Here is an 18,486-nt window from a genome sequence, read left to right on the forward strand (position 1 = left end):
TCATGATGGTATTATGTAATATTGACCATAAGACCAAAAGCCACAACCATGGTGTGTGAACATTTCTGTATTTGTCCATATGTGGACCTGATGTTGTTATAGCATAACCATGAATACACATCAAGTTGGTAAGTAAAAATAAAAATGTATTTACAAAATATGTTTCAGTTAATTTAATTGCTCTTTGGGTGGATTTTTATTGGACTGACCATGTGAAAGTAACCATCTGGCTCCCTCTCGTGGTTGCAGTATCAGAATTAGTCACTACATGTTTTTAAAAAAAAAAAAAAAAATTATGTTGGAGAATAAGAATTATGCCTGCTTCACAATACCAGACACTTCAGCAATATTTTTAGCATGCCATGATCTGCTTATGATCTCTCAGTAAAAGTGGCATATCTACAGGAGTGTGTGAGGGGCTAAAACCCCCTCGAGTCACCATTGAAATTTTGCAGCAAGATAAATATGCTCAAGTAGTAAAATATCACCTTATTTTGCCTGCTAGTTTCCCCGAGTCAAACACTCTCATTTCATCTTCCATTAGCCCCTCCCCCTTATTTCAATACTCTTGGAAACACCAGTAATCAATTATAATATCCATCAGTAGTGGTAATGTCAACTGATTCAGAAACCTTCAGTATCTGTCTAAAATAGGCCAATGAATACTTTAATAATGACCGCAATCACCATTCAACGAAGAGCCTGTTCGATCAAAAAAATATCTGCGATTTACCAGTTAATTCAGCGGTACACACTTTCTAAAACTGCTCGGACACTAGCCTAATTACCTTACCATCTGGATTATCCAGATGTGACAATTTTTACCACCAAATTGCTGGTTAGAATACAGTGTATAGAATGAGCATGGAACTGGAGCTAACGATAAATCAACCTTAATTGTTTTTTCAAATGTTTTACAGTTCAGTGTGCGAAATTTAAGGGTTACAGCCCAGGCCTGGTTGCAGCTCTCCTTTGCCAGCCAAACCATTAGCATAACATCACGTTATTGGGCCATAAAGGTGGCTAGTAGCATAGCTACGCGTTCGATTTGTAAAGTTACCATTATTCGGAGAAATAATGTTGAATAAACTAGCCTAGGTACAGATTTGAAAGCAGCGTTTATAAGTTGTTGAGCTCAAATATCGTTCCCGTATGCTGTGCTGTGCGTACGTGCACTGGTTATAGCAGCAGTAGAAAGTAAACAAAGAATGACTGTGGGATAAGTTGAAATTTACTTCCAGAATAGTTTTGTTACACAGTAACGTGAACTAAGACTTGGTCAAACGGTCAACCACCTACTGAATGCTCGGTACAATTAACCGGTGAAAAAACGGAATACGGTTGACATTTTTCGCTTGAACGGGCCCTAAGTTAAAACATATTTTAAGACAGTCTACACACAAAATAAAGGATGCTGTTTTCACAAAGGGTAGCTAAAGAATTACTAAGCACCATAATACTCTTCATTTCATTTCTTTTATTTAATATTTTATTTTTTGTAAATGTTAAAAAACCCTTTAAAAATATTAATTCAACCATTAATTAGATTATTCACATATAAAAATACTTTTTACTTAGTTACAAAAATGAAAAAATACAAAAACAGAAAAATATTAATTTATTAATAGTCAGTTCATGGACATATTTAAAAAAAACATAAATGCATCTTGGTAACTAACAAAGAAGACATTTTCTCATTTTAATTTTAATTGAAAGTACACAGATGAACAATTGAAATGTACATTTCTTTTATACTATAAGTATCATAAAAGTGGTAATGAAGCCGTGTTAGTCTAAACAATATACAAAGATAATTAAAAGGCAGCACTCTGAGACTAACTTGGATGTTAGCTCGTGTTGAATAAATAACATCCAAATTAGTCTCAGAGTGCTGCCTTTTAATTTTATTTTTAATAAGTATCATAAATTTGATTAATAAACAATAATACAATAATTGGTAATACAATTTAGTAACAGGTAAAATTTCTGTAGTTATTAATATACATGTGGTTATTTTATAATTTTCATTTTTTTTTTTTTTTTGGTTTTTAACTTGTGTATTATTTGTGGTTACTATATATTGGTGTTTTCTTCATTATGGTACTTATTAATTTAAAGATTATTCATAATTTGTGAAAATTATATTCAACATTTAGCCTGAATTAACGATTGTCTAAAAATAGTTCTACGGTATGTAGGATTAATTATATTTGGTTTAAATTCTAGTAGACTCAAACCTATCGATATGGCCTCTGAATTCAGATGTTGTTCTGTTCCTTCATAGTTATTTGCCTATAGAGGGGGCTATTGCATTTTTTTTGCTAATCTTAATTATATATTAGTTTCTACCTGATTAAATGTACTTGAAGTAAAAAATATATATAAAATAATAATTGTCAATGTATGCAATAGGTACAGTAGGCCTAAGTACAAAATATAGCTCCTTATTATTTAAAGTTTAGTTGATAATTCTGCAGTTTATAAAAAAAAAATCTATATTGTTTACATATTCAAATGAATTCTTTGACTGCTATATAATTCTTTAAAAGCTTGTTAATGTTTCCTCTGGGAATATACAGTACTTGTTCATCCTCACATATATTTATTAAATAATTTTATTTCATTTTAATTTATGAATAACATGTATTGGGAATAAATGGTAGATAGTGGTAGAACAAACAAAATATTGGCGTATCATGGATACCACTAAATAACAATTATAACACTAGTTCCTGTAGTGCTCTATGGTCATTTAAATTATAGCATTTATTAATGCCTCTGGTTATAGAATACTATATAAATCGGTTATGCTAGATATGCAACCCTCTTCCTTTGCATGGGAATACTCCTAGCTTTAAAGCTAATTCAGCCCTTAGCCAATTTCGCCCCAACGTGTAAATAACAGGCCTTTTCTAAAGACACAAGCAGTGCATGATCTACTATAGATGTGAATCATGAAATCTACAATTGACAGACTGTAAGTTTACTGAACTCTGCCACATACATACAACAAAACTAAGGGTCTACCAAAAAAAAAAAAAAAAAAAAATGGGCAATATATTTTTCTCAAAATTGGATTCCCCAACCTAAATTTCAAATGTTTATTGTTAATACCAATTAAATGTTATTCTCTGAAAGGTGCTTTATATGTGTCTTCCATGAGGGTTAATTTTTTTAATTTGTATTTTCTACGTCTATGTTGTGCTGTGATTTACATGATTGGTAGCGATAAATAATCTTACCTTTTGCTTGATGGTTGGGTTGGTGTATGTTTAGCCAGTCTACCAGACCTTTTTTTCCTGTGCATATTTTTACTTTTTTCTTTCTTGTGCAGCCATTTATATCACCGCGGTATCCTGGTCCTCGTGGTCCCGTCAGAATGCCTGCCAGCCAGGTAAGAACAAAACTTTAATAACAATATAATTATTTCGTTAGCTTTTAAAATAAATCTATTTCTAGAATGAAAATGTTTAATTTCGAAATGATAATTGGTATTTTTGGATTGACAATATACTCTATGTGTACGGTATAAATTTCCCTACTAATGTGTGAACTTTTTATTCTGACTAGCGATCCCTATGTGCATACAATTAGAATATTATTTCCCTGTCTGCTAAGCTGAAAATATAGAAAAAGGTTATAGTGCCCTCTATTGTTTCATCTTATTGATGTACAAATTATGTTTGCTGCCCTCTGTAATTTCTGTGATGAACTAATGATTATAATTCTCCCTGTAATTGAACACATTTCCAATTAACAACCACCTCCAATTAAAGACTACTTTTATGTGGCCCTAGTAGGAGATATACATCTATCATTTATCCTTATAAATGATTTTTTTTCTAATTAAAGACCAAATCTGCTAAACACCAGGAAAACTGATTGTAGAATTCTTAATTTTGAACAGTGGCGGACCGTCAAGGCAAACAAGGTATGCAGTGCATACCCTGGCTAAAACGAATAAAAAATATAGTAGTACACATTCCCCGTTTTATTTAGCATTCCTTAGTCAGGATCTTCTATATACACCCTAATTTTTCTAGTGGAATGCTATTTATTGGAATAGCAAAGTTTTTTAATGTTTGGCCTACTTTGGTACCTAGGATAAGTCACAGTCGGGCCTATCGCATCTTACTTAGAATTTCCGCATGGCTGGTCTTCGATATCAGCCAATCACTTATTCAGTGAGTCAATGGAAGTCAGAGTATACCCTATAACGCTTAAATTTGCTATTGTGACAACCGTGTGGTGGCGTCAGAATAGCCAATTTAACACTGGAATGGAAGCAGTGCTTCCAAGGGAATGTGCACGTGCTCTTCTCACAAATCGGGACCTCCTCTGCCGATCGGGTATTCTATCTATAAGCCTAATCTGAATCAATTAAAGTTTAAATATATTTACATACATATGACCGGTATTGAAGAAACTTTGAATTATTATTATTTGAATTGAATTTTGTTAAAATACAGGAATACGAATTCTTTTGAAGAGAAGACAACCATGCCGGTATTAAAAATAACATGCATTGTATTTTGACTATAGAACTCAATCTGATTCTGTATAGTAGTGTAGTAGGCTTACGAACTTTTCCTATCACTAGCAGCCCCTAGCATCAATGGTGCCTCTGGTTATAGAATACTATATAAATTGGTTATGCTAGATATGCAACCCTCTTCCTTCGCCTATCTTTAAAGGTAATTCAGCCCTTAGCCAATTTCACCCCAACGTGTAAATAGCAGGCCTTTTCTAAAGACATAATCAGTGCATGATCTACTATAGATGTGAATCATGAAATCTACAATTGACAGACTGTAAGTTTACTGAACTCTGCCACATACATACAACAAAACTAAGGGTCTACAAAAAAAAAAAAAAAAAAAAAAAAAAAAAAAAACATACAACAAAACTAAGGGTCTACAAAAAAAAACAAAAACAAAAAATATGGGCAATATATTTTTCTCAAAATTGGATTCCCCAACCTAAATTTCAATTGTTTATTGTTAATACCATTTAAATGTTATTCTCTGAAAGGTGCTTTATATGTGTCTTCCATGAGGGTTAATTTTTTTTAATTTGTATTTTCTATGTCTATGTTGTGCTGTGATTTACATGATTGGTAGCGATAAATAATCTTACCTTTTGCCTTATAAAAAGGTTGGGTTGGTGTATGTTTAGCCAGTCTACCAGACCTTTTTTCCCTGTGCATATTTTTACTGTTTTTTTCTTGTGCAGCCATTTATATCACCGCGGTATCCTGGTCCTCGTGGTCCCGTCAGAATGCCTGCCAGCCAGGTAAGAACAAAACTTTAATAACAATGTAATTATTTCATTAGTGTGTACTTTAAAAAAAAATCTATTTCTAGAATGAAAATGTTTATTTTCGAAATGATAATTGGTATTTTTGGATTGACAATATACTCTATGTGTACGGTATAAATTTCCCTACTAATTTGTGAACTTTTTATTCTGACTGGCGATCCCTATGTCCATACAATTAGAATATTATTTCCCTGTCTGCTAAGCTGAAAATATAGAAAAAGGTTATAGTGCCCTCTATTGTTTTATCTTATTGATGTACAAATTATGTTTGCTGCCCTCTGTAATTTCTGTGATGAACTAATGATTATAATTCTCCCTGTAATTGAACACATTTCCAATTAACAACCACCTCCAATTAAAGACCACTTTTATGTGGCCCTAGTAGGAGATATACATCTATCATTTATCCTTATAAATGATTTTTTTTCTAATTAAAGACCAAATCTGCTTAAGACCATGAAAACATTGGTCCTCAAAGTTGTCTTTAATTGAAAGGAGACCTGAACTTAAATTAGGAAAAAAAAATCATATTTTTAAATTGGTATTTGGTTTGATAATTACTTCATTTATTATTTATTAATTTAGAAGTTCTCCTGATCAGAACAAATACCTTGCTTTTCTAAAGTCCTTAAATTAAGACCTCTGGCATGAAGATTGAGCCTTGGTGAAAAATAATAATAATAATAATAATTTGCGATTTGTATAGCGCCTCCCGTTGGACCAACCTCGAGGCGCTTCACAACAACGGAAGGAAACGGACAAGAGAATAAAAAAACCATGAACCTAGACTAACAAAGAAAAAAGAAAAGAAAAGATAATGAATAACAATATATTTACCTGACTTAATTCTCTTTGTCACTTGATCTTCATTTTCAGCTGCCTTAACTTCCCCAAATATATCTTGATACTATTTAAGACGTTCAGTTTTCCAGCTCCTATAACAAAATATGATCAAAATATTTGTTGTACAGTATGTTGCAAATTGTTGAATACAGTGCGCCCTTCAATTCGGGACCACCTTTGAGAACTGAAAATTTGGGGTAGTCTTGGGGTTCAATCTTCAATTAGAGGGTCAGCCTTGTGTTAAAAGATCCAAGATTTTTATTTGGTTCTTTGAAAAAGTGGTTTAAATGAAGGGGGATATTGGAAGAGTCTCAAATTGAAGGGTGTGCTCTACTACAAAAGGGATAAATTCAAGCTTCTGTTCTAATTTTTTATTTCCACTAGCCCCCGACCCCTGTAGGAGTTGGGAATTCTCCGTCAATAATGCCGAACTCAATGGACTCGGTGAGGCATCAACAAGGTAAGCCTAGCTCTTCACGTATCTTCGCATCTTTATTTCTTCAGTGCGGCTTTATTTGATTGAGAGTGGAAATCTGGAAGATTAAAGTCCGCCTAGTATAGTAGAGACAGTAGCTTCTGTAACCAACATGATTTATTCTTCAGAGTAGCTGGATTTTTGTAGCTGTGAACAATTCAGTATGACAAAACATTAATGATCTCGGCTTGTTGTTAACTTTTTATTTAGTATCCACTTGCTAAACCTTCACAGATTTAATGCCAACACATTCGTCAACCTAGTTCAAACAAACAGTTATTTGCAATGCATAACAGATGTTGCGTAGTGCCATTCCTTTCCGTTAGATTGTAAATTTTATGTGCACCCAAGTCTCATAAAGTCCATGGTTAAAATAGAGATTTGCATCCGTGTTTATTAAATTGATTGGGAAGAAATCTTTACATCGCAAAACTGAATTAGATTTACGAAAATGTGTTCTCGCATTGAGTGTTAATAGCGTGTGATGTGTAGGCCTAGGAATGCCAGCGGTACTTGATTCATAAGGCAGTTTGATCATGTGCATAGGTTTCATGAGGTAGAACCCATATCCCCATTCCAAGCTCAGCCTCAGCAACACAAAATTAAATTTAAAATTTTTGTAGATTTCTTAAAAATGAAATTGAAAAACATTAAAAAAAAAAAGAGTAAAAAGAATCTAAGTCACATTGTAACTACAGGTATTCAGTTTAATATCCAGTATATAAATATTACCTATCTATTCAATGGATCCTAACTAATGCATGCAAATCTAGGCTGGCTTAAACAAGTTACACACCTTTCTAGAATGCAGTTTCTCTTCTTACAGTGGATCTGATCTATTGAAAAATTATTACTAAAATGCTCAGTATATTCTATACACAGTCCATTTGATGCATTACTAGATCCCATCCAGCTCATATCTTTCATCTTGCACTACATCATTATTCTCACTAACACATTCGACACACAGTGCATCTATTCATTGACACCCATTCAGCAGATCCAATTAATTTGTCATCAGTGTAATAGATCCAACACACCTGCGCCATGTCCGCACTTCCTAGCCACGAATCAATCATTAATAAGCGATTGCAGATAAGAAACCCAGCCAAGATTTTTGACAAGTTTAGCCTCTGGTAGCACAACATTAATTTACACTAAAGAAGCTTTGAGACAGATTAGAAAAAAGACATGTGTGGGCCTTTGTGGCATTTGAATTAACTATATTTTTGCAGATGTAATTCTGTTAAATGCAGCCTCATTTCTAGGGGGTGCGCTGTGTGCCGCACACCATTTCCTTCCCCCCCCCCCAAAAAAAAATAATCGTGCTCTCCTCCCCCTCCCCATTTACCCTAAAAAATTCACTGTCAAGTAGTTAAAAATCACCTTAAACACCTTATTTTGCAAGCTAGCTCCGCTTTTTGCCTATTCATATAATAGGTTGCTCTGTATCAAAAGTACACCAATTTTCAGTTGGTATATTGAAGATAGTGTGGATTAAATTGCTATCTAAAATGTTCAATGCAGCATCTTGTAATCATAGTAGAGCCTATAGATCCATTGTTATGATCATGGGTAATTGAGATCATGTCAAACTCAAAGAGCTCAATCACCAAGCGCATAGAGGATTTTTTCGCATGATGCACTATTCAAATCCAACTATTATTATTATTTATTATTATGGCTTAATCTTGAGAGGAAGCCCATCTCAAATTGAAGTCCTCCGTCTTTAGTTTGTAAAAGTAGCCGCGAAAAGAAGCCCATTTCGAAAAGAAGTCCATTCACAAAGCTAGCAAAAAAGAACAAAACAGAAGCCCACAGCTTCTATTTAAAGTTTTACCATGTCATTGGTTTGGTTTCTGTGTATTCAATACTGGATATTTGTGGCTTGTTTCGCAAATGTGTTGCAGGAGATGGCACTGATATCCGGGGGAATTGCACCATTCCAATAACGTTTGGAGCACAGGTGTTTTGGAGTATACACTATAAATTTCATTCAGTACACATCACCAAGTCATTCATCAATTTCACCACGTAACAGAACCTGAACAACTTTGGAGTTTAATTCGATGAATAATTAGTAGAGTAGAATACATAATTGATCCTTCTTCCTAATAACCGTGAATATTAAACTCCTATGGTCAGCTAAACACGAAAACAGTTTTATATACTCCTAGACAACGGCAAAATATGAGATGATATTTCATATCATAAATGTAATAGTAATCAATATTTACATGTCCCTCCATGGGAAGGCAATCAGCCTGTAGGCTGTTAATCTTGAGTACTCTTGCTAAATGCAGGTGTAGTCTTAATGTGTCTGTCCCAAAAGATTAAGTTAGACATTAGAGCAAGTTATGAGGTTTATTTTTTACATTTTTGGCATGAAAAACTTCAGTATTTAATACCATATACTGTATGTATTCATTTTCTATTAGCCTATCCAATGTCTTCCCGAAGCCGTTTTAGTCGTCAATTTTACCAGTAAAAATAACCAGCAACCGGTACAAATTTTGATTTTGAAATAAATAAAACTACTGATTAGGCCTAGGTAGTCTAGGCTGGCCAGTCATCATTCCAGTTGTATACCTAGGCTATGAATATATGTGTGTTGTTTCTTCAGAGTCATAAACCCCAGTCAAAAGAGGTAATGCCTCACACTTCGCAGTGTGCATTGCTGAGTTTTTATGAACAATTAGTAAAAATTGTTCGATTGGGACAACACTGCTATCAACAATTTTATAAAATCAATAAATATACTGTATCACAGCAGGCTTGAGGATAATTGCCATAAAATTGTGCAGGACTGAAAGAATGGTTAAGTACAATTGAGTTCACTTTTACATTTGATAAACACAATTAAAAATTTAAAACATTCAACCTAGAAAATGATTTTTGTAGTACTTGCCTTTTATCTCCATCCGATGTTAAGGCCTTTTTTCAGAGCACCATAGTTTTTTCCCTCGATGTTGTGTCTTTCCACAACATTAATTTGTACTACATACATTTTCTGCTTGAGACCTTGTCTAGGCTTTGTTTAATGAACGGTGATTTGTTCATACATGCATTGGTGAAAGTAGGCAGCCATTATTGATTATCCATTTAATAGCCATATTGATGAAACTAACATAAAAATGGATTAATAAAATTCAAAAAGAAAAAAACATAACAATGTTGTATGTTTTCACAGCATTTGTTATTTGATGTAATAATATCTAGGCTGCTGAACAAATATGGGTTGTGTTTATATGAAGCCTATAATTACAAAAACTACAATGGCAATAGTGTCTGTAATCCCACTTGTTAATATAATTATGTGGATAATACACAATTGCGCAATTTGCCTCCCATAGATTTTTTTGAAGCCATTGACTATAATGTTAAGTATTGTAGAAAAAAACTTTACAGTGTGTTTATCTTTACTTTATTTTGACAAGTTTGCTTTTAATTTGATTGATTATAACTGTGATGGGAAGTATTTCTTAGCTTATGAAACAATATACAGTAATAACATGTGAAACATTATATATACAGAATCCTGCCTTGTCACACTCATTTTGAATAGCACTTAGTGATTTTATCCAATTTCAAATTAAGATTGCTTGTCAATTTCACCTCAATTCAGTTTTCATTTTATCAAGTATTTATTTTGTAGTCTTCATATTAATATTTGGACATAGCTCGATTGCTTATTCTTTCTAATCTAGGGTTTAGAGTTAAGCTAAAATAAAAATCATTCCCTATGACATTGGTTTTAAGGTTGGTGCCGGTGCAGACCTATCACACCTGCATTTAAGTCACGCAGGCCCAATGGGACAAGTCGTGTCTAGTTGCGTTGTAAGAGGCTGTCTGATTTGACGTTAAGTGTGGTGACAGAAGAATTGGGGGTCATTGGACAGCCGGGGAATTGCGTGATGATAATAATGATGATTACGATGATTATACACAATAAAAAAAACAAAAAACTACTTACTGGTACTAAGGTCAAAGGCATCTGACCTAATGTCAACTCCATCGAAAATAGTAAGAATGACATCTTTGAAAATGCGTTCTTTATCCAGTGCTTAACACTTCCTGTTTCCCGATGTCAAACTTGTATTAGATGGTAATGTAGTAACAGATAAAATGACCACCACTGAAGAGAATTGAAGTACAAATATAGTTATATTAATTGAATTTTTTTCCTTGATAATAATAATAATAATAATAACAATAATAATAATAATAATTCTGATACATGCTTACGTAGTCCATCTTTTGTTAAAATTATACATGTTTTGAATTGCAAATAGCAAAAGTTCAAGCTAATTTTTGTTCATATTTTTGTAATAATAGATGCTTCAGAAAAAATATTGTATGTAAAAGCCTTTTGAAGTTTCCTTCATTAATTACTTTCCTCACATATAAGCTGTGGACATAAATTCCATGCTTAAATGCATGTTTTACAATTTTTACACGTAACTGTTAACAATGTTCCTGAGATTGACTCTGATTTGCTTTTTAATAGTAAAAACAAATGTTTACACTTTGCTTGAGCGCCCTACAGAATAAAACTGGCTAAAATCGTGTCATCAGATCATGCAAAATTTTATTGCTGCTTGTGATCGCACACAATTTTTTATATCGCATTTGCAATCCATGAAAGTTTTAGATTTTGGACACAGCAAACCTTAATATTTCCTTGAAACAACTGTGTTAAAATTTCCATACGTGTCCTTTTTAAGAATAGTATGATATGGTGGACTGGACTGTGTGGCGCTCATATCATTACATTAATGCGTGTATGTTATGCATCATCAAACATTCATCGCATACACCGTGCTGATCTGCAAGATTCACAATGTAGTCGATGCCAGTTTACTTTACTTTTTATCCATAGACAACACATAATTCACTTTTTAGATATAAGTGATTGAGTTGTGAGCTAGTGTTAAACTTACAGCAACAATTCTAAGTAATATCCATCAAATCATTCTGGAAAAAGTAAAAAAGTTAAGCTATGGGTTGTTTGTTGAGGTACTTGTCTTATAATTTCAGGGTCGTAGGTCCGAATCCCATAATATGATGTTTTTTTTTACCTTGTGACTTAACACAACCCCACTCATGAAGTGTTGTATAATTACCTGTGGCATCAACAGCTATGCTGTTTTTCCCATCAACCATACTGCTGTGCCAGGCCTAGAAAAGACATTTTCTGACAGGGGGTTCAACAAGTCCACCAGGAAGCTGAACCAATTTGGGGTGACCTAGGGTTTCTTGTTAGTGCCTTGCATTAAAAAAGCCTTAGGTTAAGAATGGTAGAAGAAATTGTGTATTTAGACCACATTACTGTATTATAAATTAACTCACAATAACTGATTTAATTTAATATCAATTTATTTATTTATTTATTTTGGGATATGGGGGTTGGGGACTTTAGCTATAAAATAAAAACTGCATGAAACCTCAAAAATAGTCTGCTAACAGAAACAAGAATTTTCTCCTTTTTTGGTCATTTTCTATTTTCATATTTACTTCGGTATTACTAGGCTTACAAACTTTAATTTCCGAGGACTTGCATTACTTACGCATTAGGAGACACTAAGATGCATACTCACTTAATTTCTGTACTCAGAACATTTCTTAAAGCACTTTGTGTTAAAAGCTACATGATTATGGTCTTGTTTACTTCTACAAAGCATCAAATTATCATCAACCATCTTCAATTATATCCAGTTGACATATTTACTGTCCATGTGGTATAATGCAAGGTTTAAGTATTCATATTATGTGCTCTATATAGTAGAATGCATATGATTTTTGTACTATAAAAAATATCACCATGGATGCGTAAGTGTTTCAATATTTTAATATGCTGTAGAAACTTATTGGCTGGTAATATAGTTAATAGATTTTTGTAGTGATTTGGCGAAAACATGTGTTGATGTGTATGTTAGTGGAAGCATGATAAGTGATTCTTATATAAAGAATTATATAATAGAATGCTACAATTCAGTAGCACAACAAATTTCATGAACTTCTACTGCCATGATATAAAATAGCACAGTAGTATATGCCATTGTATACTGCAAAGCACATTCCCTATATAGATTAGCATGACATGAATATTAATAATAATAGGCATTTTTTGTCATACAAGTTCTGTAACCTTTAGTAGAATATTGAAGGAGTACATCTGAAGTCTAAATGGTTTCCCACCTGTTTGGGTATTAATCAACATCAAGTCCTGCTTCACCATTTTGGAGCAGGTGGTATACTTTGAAAGGGGGCGAGAGGTGACCGTAGACACCAAATAATGTTATACCCAATTCACATGACAGAAATGTACTGAATATTAACAGGTATCGGTATTTCCCTACCGAGATTTGTCGCCTTTTACATAACTAATTACTAACACTGGTGCAGTATGATTAAGATACAGACAATGAAGATATGCACAACATCAAAGTGGAAAATAAGCTGCCCTCAGTTAAGATGTGCACAGATCGTTACTTAATCGGAGGTCTTATTTTTTTACAAAGAAACCTTATCCTTGTTCTAATACAAGGATATGTATTCTCACGGCTGACATATCTTTGCTAAGGAAAATATCTGTGGTACATATATTTTGTACATTTCTGTAGTGTGAATCGTGTATGAGGTTAGTTGAGGAGATTGCTTGGTTGTAACCTGAATGAGAAGAGATAAAACGAGAGGACTTTGTGGCACCAAACTTTGATAAGAATTCACCCAAAAGTAGGATGATAAATCCTTATAGTGGCGATAAGGATGAACTATAGGAATAAATAGTAGATTCATAGCATTTATGGACATGTTTAGCTGACTAATTACTCACTGATAAGGGGGTTAAGAAGATGAACTATTAGCTATGGGCTATGTTGACAGGATAAAGAGTCTTATGTTGCTTACTGTCACCGGTTGAATTATGAAGCACCGTGAGTCCTTGTTCCTTTAGACTATCAGTTTAGCTTCTATCTTGTTTATATTCAGTCCAAGAATAATGTCCCCATAGACAGATTTTGAGCAATGCGAGTACAGGTAATCTATTTAGCTTGAATCTTCATAATCGATGATACTTCCTCATCTATTTATAAATGAAAGTATTAAGAATATATTGATTTATTAATATTCTTTAATAATAAATGTCAATTTTTTGTCAGAGCAGAAAACTCAAATGTATTAATATAAAAACTAATTATTCATGATGTATATGATGTATATAAAATATGATGTCGTATAAACTTGGGGTCTGTATTAAAAGCTCAGATAGTCTGCAACTCTATTTGCTCAATTAAAAATATAAATTAAAAACTGCCCATCCACTCGCATCATTTTTACAAGGAAATTAGAGTGATCAATAATATTTTTTTTTAATATGTCATTATTTGGTATACATTCTTTTTTTAGATTACTTTTCATTATCTTATTGGAATTATTTAAAAAAAATTACACCTAAAAATATATTATACTGTACATTGGATCCTACTAACATTTTTCAATGATTACTTCATTAATTTATAATCTATTATTGTCATTAGTACTTAGCATATACTATTATAGTTAAAAATATAAATGAAATTCCTATATTATTCAAAATTGTAAATATAAAAGTGGGATTATACAAGGAACAATGAGCAGGTGGTGACTAAAGCGATTTTGGTCTGATGACATAAATGAGGATGGGGAAAATAATGCCGATCAATTGTATATGACTGTCTAAGAGAGTACTGTTGTAGGGAGAGAATCCGTTGTGATGTCACAATGTGGCCAATGGCAATGAAAATGTTGAATAATGTCTATTATTTCTTTCTGTGTTGTCAACATTTCTTGCTGGTTTATAGTGTTTCTGAAGATTCATATTGGTCCACAAGGCCAAATCAAATTAATTGTGAATTTCATGTTCAAAAATTGAAACTATCTTTTTGTTGAGGGTACTAAATATATATAAACATTTTGGTAAATAATAATTTTTTTTTAATTTTTTTTTTTTTAAGTAGTAAAAGGAGTCTTTGTAATGTATTCTGCTATTTATATTTTACCGTCTCCAGGAATTTTTATTTTCCATAAAAAAATTATTTCATAGAGTAAATTTATTTTTTGAGGCTCCAAAATTTTATGAGGGCAGGGATCTGATTTAATTTTTGAGTGGTAACAGATCATCCAGTCAGGTGTCAGTATTCTTTAGATCTTGGCAATTTCCTTTTCCAAATCAATGCGATTTTTAGTGGCAGCATTTTAATGGTATGGTGTACAGTATGTAATTTGAATGGATAGATACAGCGTCTCTAATCTCACTTATTGCCAAATGAAACAGCTGTTGATTATTGCAATTATAATTTCCTTATCAATCACGCTGATGGTTTCAATATATGTCCTGGAGTAGTAATCCTTAAAAAGGTTTTCTGTTTTTAAGAATAATCGATTCACAGTCGCCCTTATTTAGATATGTATCGACACCTGAAAATTAGTTGCTATTGCACTGGTAGTATTGAATTTGTAAAGGTAATATTCAGATTGAACAGTTTTTGTAGTACTGTATATACATGCATAAGACGTTTGAGAAGATTTTTTGACGATTTTTGTGTGTCTGATGTATAGACCACCCTGTTCCATCGTCGGAATTCCTAAGATTTGCTGCTTTTTATGGTATTGATACAGCTTAGCTCAGTCGGCTAATCTGGTGGTAGCCACTGCGTGATCTCTAGGTCCCCGGTTCAATTCCCATCACTGCCTCTCCTTTTGTTTCAGCTGGAGGGCTGAAATACAAGTTACAATTATTGCGCACCGTCTTTCAGATAAGACGTTTAAGCCGTTGGTTCCTTGTGCATTTATGGCCCATGTGCATGTTAAAGAATGCAGTACACGCTTCAGAAAAGAGTAGGGGATTGTCTCCCGGGGTGTGTGCTGCCCAATCACCACCAAGAAGGACCCCACTGGAAATAAGTCTTCTTATAGACTTTCGTGGGTTGTCCTTGGTGTTTACACCGAATAAATCCAATCCAATCTAGCTGGCTAAAAATGGAACTAAATGTAAAACATACAAGATTCCTTTTATTGTCACTAGTACAGAAAATACAAGTAAAATTTGTCTTCCCGATGTAACAAATTAGTATAGAACTTAGAAAAAAATAAACAAAGGACATAAATAAAACAGAATATACAAAATGATACAATTATTTACAAGAGTTAGTTACAGTAGCCAATATTCCAAATATTACCATTTTACGGGTTTTTAAATGTTCATTAAAATCTTATTTTCCCGCATTAATGCATTCATAACTAAGTAGCTTCATTTCAGGAGTAAATTCATTTATTAGTGACACTCACATGAGACAGATGATTTTAAAATAGAAAATTTGTATGTGTTGCACCTATGAGATGACCTGTTTTACGATTGTAATTTGTGAGAATTTATCGTATAATTTCATTAAAGGTTAAAATCTTTTTTTGTGTGTTTTCTTTAAAATCTTTATTTTTACAGCGGTCATAGCGTAATGACAATGGTTAAACGCTTAGTTTATAGACGTCGTAAATTCAAGATTACAGAACATAACTATAGGCGTTCACGTATCTCCGTTTCTCCTTAAACCTGATAATACCCACTGTCTTTTAATGATATTCCTTTTAGGTTAGAGTCAATATACTGTATATTTGTAAGGTTAAGGTTAGAGTGATTCTCTACCAATCACCTCGCAAATTTAGGATCAAGCGAGCCTCAGTGATTATTTGTGCTCGGAGTAATTTAAGTTGTTAGAGGCTTATTAAAGAATGTTAGTCCTTCCATATAGATTAAGATGCATTAGACTTTCGTAGCGACTCCTACATTGTTTTGTGTTAATTTGGTGTAATAAAATGAACATAAAAACTTTACTGTGTATATAGTACTCAAGATTGCCCAATAAATTTACTAGTGGTTTTTTTTTTCACTTTAAAACATGATTCAGCCAATGACGAGGTTTAAGATTGAGGATTTTTACAGTTTCAACAACAATTGAATGAATATAGGCAAAAAGTAACTTGCCATGGGACTGTGGTTTAGGAAGCAAATAACATGGATATTGACCTGTATTGCATCAAATTGCTAACACGTCTAAGGTTCAGAATGTTTTCATTTAAAACTGGCTGAATAATAAGGCTCCTGGAAACCTGCATGTTGATGTGCACTATAAGGGAAAGTTTATCTTCAGGCCTATGATTATTTTTCCCCCTTTTCCCCCTCAAATTTATGAACTTATTTAAATTCATAGCCTGAAATGATTGATTAGAGTTAATAATTTCATGGGTTGTGATCTCTATGTTTCGATGAAACTTGTAGCATTAGCTCAGCTTACGGATTTTCTTGCTGTGACATCCACTGGCTAAAATAGTGGCTGTCATGGCAGTTACATTCAATACAAGATCTATCATATTACTATTAAAATTTCCTTGAAAAAAAATTTCTATGAATGTGCCTTGTGTAAGTCCACACTATAAAAGGTTATGTGACAAATTTGTGTGATGTGTCCATATATGGTTATGATGATGTCATATTTTACCCAAATATGGGCATATCACATTTTTTGTCACTTAAATTTGGTAGTGCACAGAGCTTAAAGTATTTCAAAACTTCTCCCTGACAATAACCCCCAACAGTGGCTGTGTTAAGCCTTTGTCCAGATTATCATATTTTTTTCAATAAAAAACTGGTGTATGCCCATTTATATAGCCATGATGTGCCTATAATAATATGTTCATGATGTGATGTCATCATGACCATATTTGGGCATGTAAAATAAAATTTGATTAGTCTGATTAGATGTCAATCAAAAGATTGATGGCCCATATTGACATGGTGTCATTTATGTAATGACATGAATGTCTCCGGGAGAATGGAATGAGTCAATACGTGAAACCACTGTTCAAGTATGCCGTCCATATTCCCACCAGCTTAATGACTGTCTGAAGTTATTTTGTATAATTCCCTTCGGTGTGCACTACAGGACTCGAATAAACAATAGAAAAGCACCAATCTTGTTATGATCGCTGATGATAGGCATTCATGATAATCATGTTAAAATATTGGGTTGTATGTATTTGGATTTAAATGGTAGATGAATCACATTAGGAATAATAGTTGATTTCTTTTATTCCTCTATTACTAATTTTATTATGGAGTAAAACAGAATGAAAACATTAAATTATTATGCAAAAGTGATATATAGATTAGGTTGATCATAGACCACCTATGAATATTTAGTACTTACTTTGACTGTGTGAATGATTGAACCAGTGTCCTATGCAGCCGTCTTTCTGACCGTTACTTTTCTTGGTGGTTCAGTATATACACGACTACTCTGAAAACATGTTTATAGCATGTGTATCAATGACTCTCAGTCTAGCCATGAAGCTTTAAGAAGAGCTAGCTGAGTGGAACCAAGGCTCTCTGTGATTGGCTATTGATGGTTGATTAGTCTAGCCAATCATCTATTAGCTTAGTAGTCCTCGTTAAAGTGTTGAAGTAGGATAATATTCAGTCAGGTCCATTGAAGATGGTTTGTATCTACTGCATGGGAATAGTATTAAGACAATGGTATTAATGGCCTGATAATCCTACTCTATACTGCTCTGTTCATATTGTTCTTATATTCAATATTCAAATGTTAAACTTTTTTCTTGTGTTTTATATTTCCAATAAAAGTTCTTAAATCTCAGAATTTGATTAATTAGTAGATCCACAGATGTATTTCTTAGAGACCAAGTGTCTTTGTTTGTGGACAATTTCCGAGCAATATTTTAGGGTGGACCGTTAGATTTATTTTGATAAAAGGCGCAGGTTGCATGCCTGCATTTAGCCGGATTGATTTATTATG

The 18,486-nt window shown here is 33.1% G+C and overlaps 1 protein-coding gene and 1 long non-coding RNA gene across 11 annotated transcripts in view; one reads left to right on the plus strand and one right to left on the minus strand.

Annotated features, from left to right (window-relative positions):
- Positions 1-18,486, plus strand: part of LOC117123876 (single-stranded DNA-binding protein 3-like) — a 62,684-nt gene that overhangs the window by 26,163 nt on the left and 18,035 nt on the right. For 9 of the 10 annotated variants that reach the window (XM_033269915.1, XM_033269918.1, XM_033269919.1 and 6 more), the window contains exons 4-5: positions 3,335-3,394; positions 6,547-6,622. In XM_033269915.1, coding sequence (XP_033125806.1) covers positions 3,335-3,394; positions 6,547-6,622 — 136 coding nt within the window. Of the gene's footprint in view, positions 1-3,334; positions 3,395-5,232; positions 5,293-6,546; positions 6,623-18,486 lie in introns of all 10 variants that reach the window. The other variant, XM_033269916.1, reaches the window with a different exon arrangement.
- On the minus strand, positions 4,643-18,004 carry LOC117123877. The gene is made up of 5 exons (XR_004447901.1): positions 17,881-18,004; positions 13,547-13,721; positions 10,611-10,772; positions 6,157-6,254; positions 4,643-5,281 (listed from the first exon to the last, which is right to left on the minus strand). It is a non-coding gene; the product is annotated as an uncharacterized LOC117123877 (long non-coding RNA).

The sequence above is a fragment of the Anneissia japonica genome, unplaced genomic scaffold (assembly GCF_011630105.1).
Source record: "Anneissia japonica isolate Jap-2015-1 unplaced genomic scaffold, ASM1163010v1 scaffold287736_len1891122_cov214, whole genome shotgun sequence".
NCBI lineage: Eukaryota > Metazoa > Echinodermata > Crinoidea > Comatulida > Comatulidae > Anneissia > Anneissia japonica.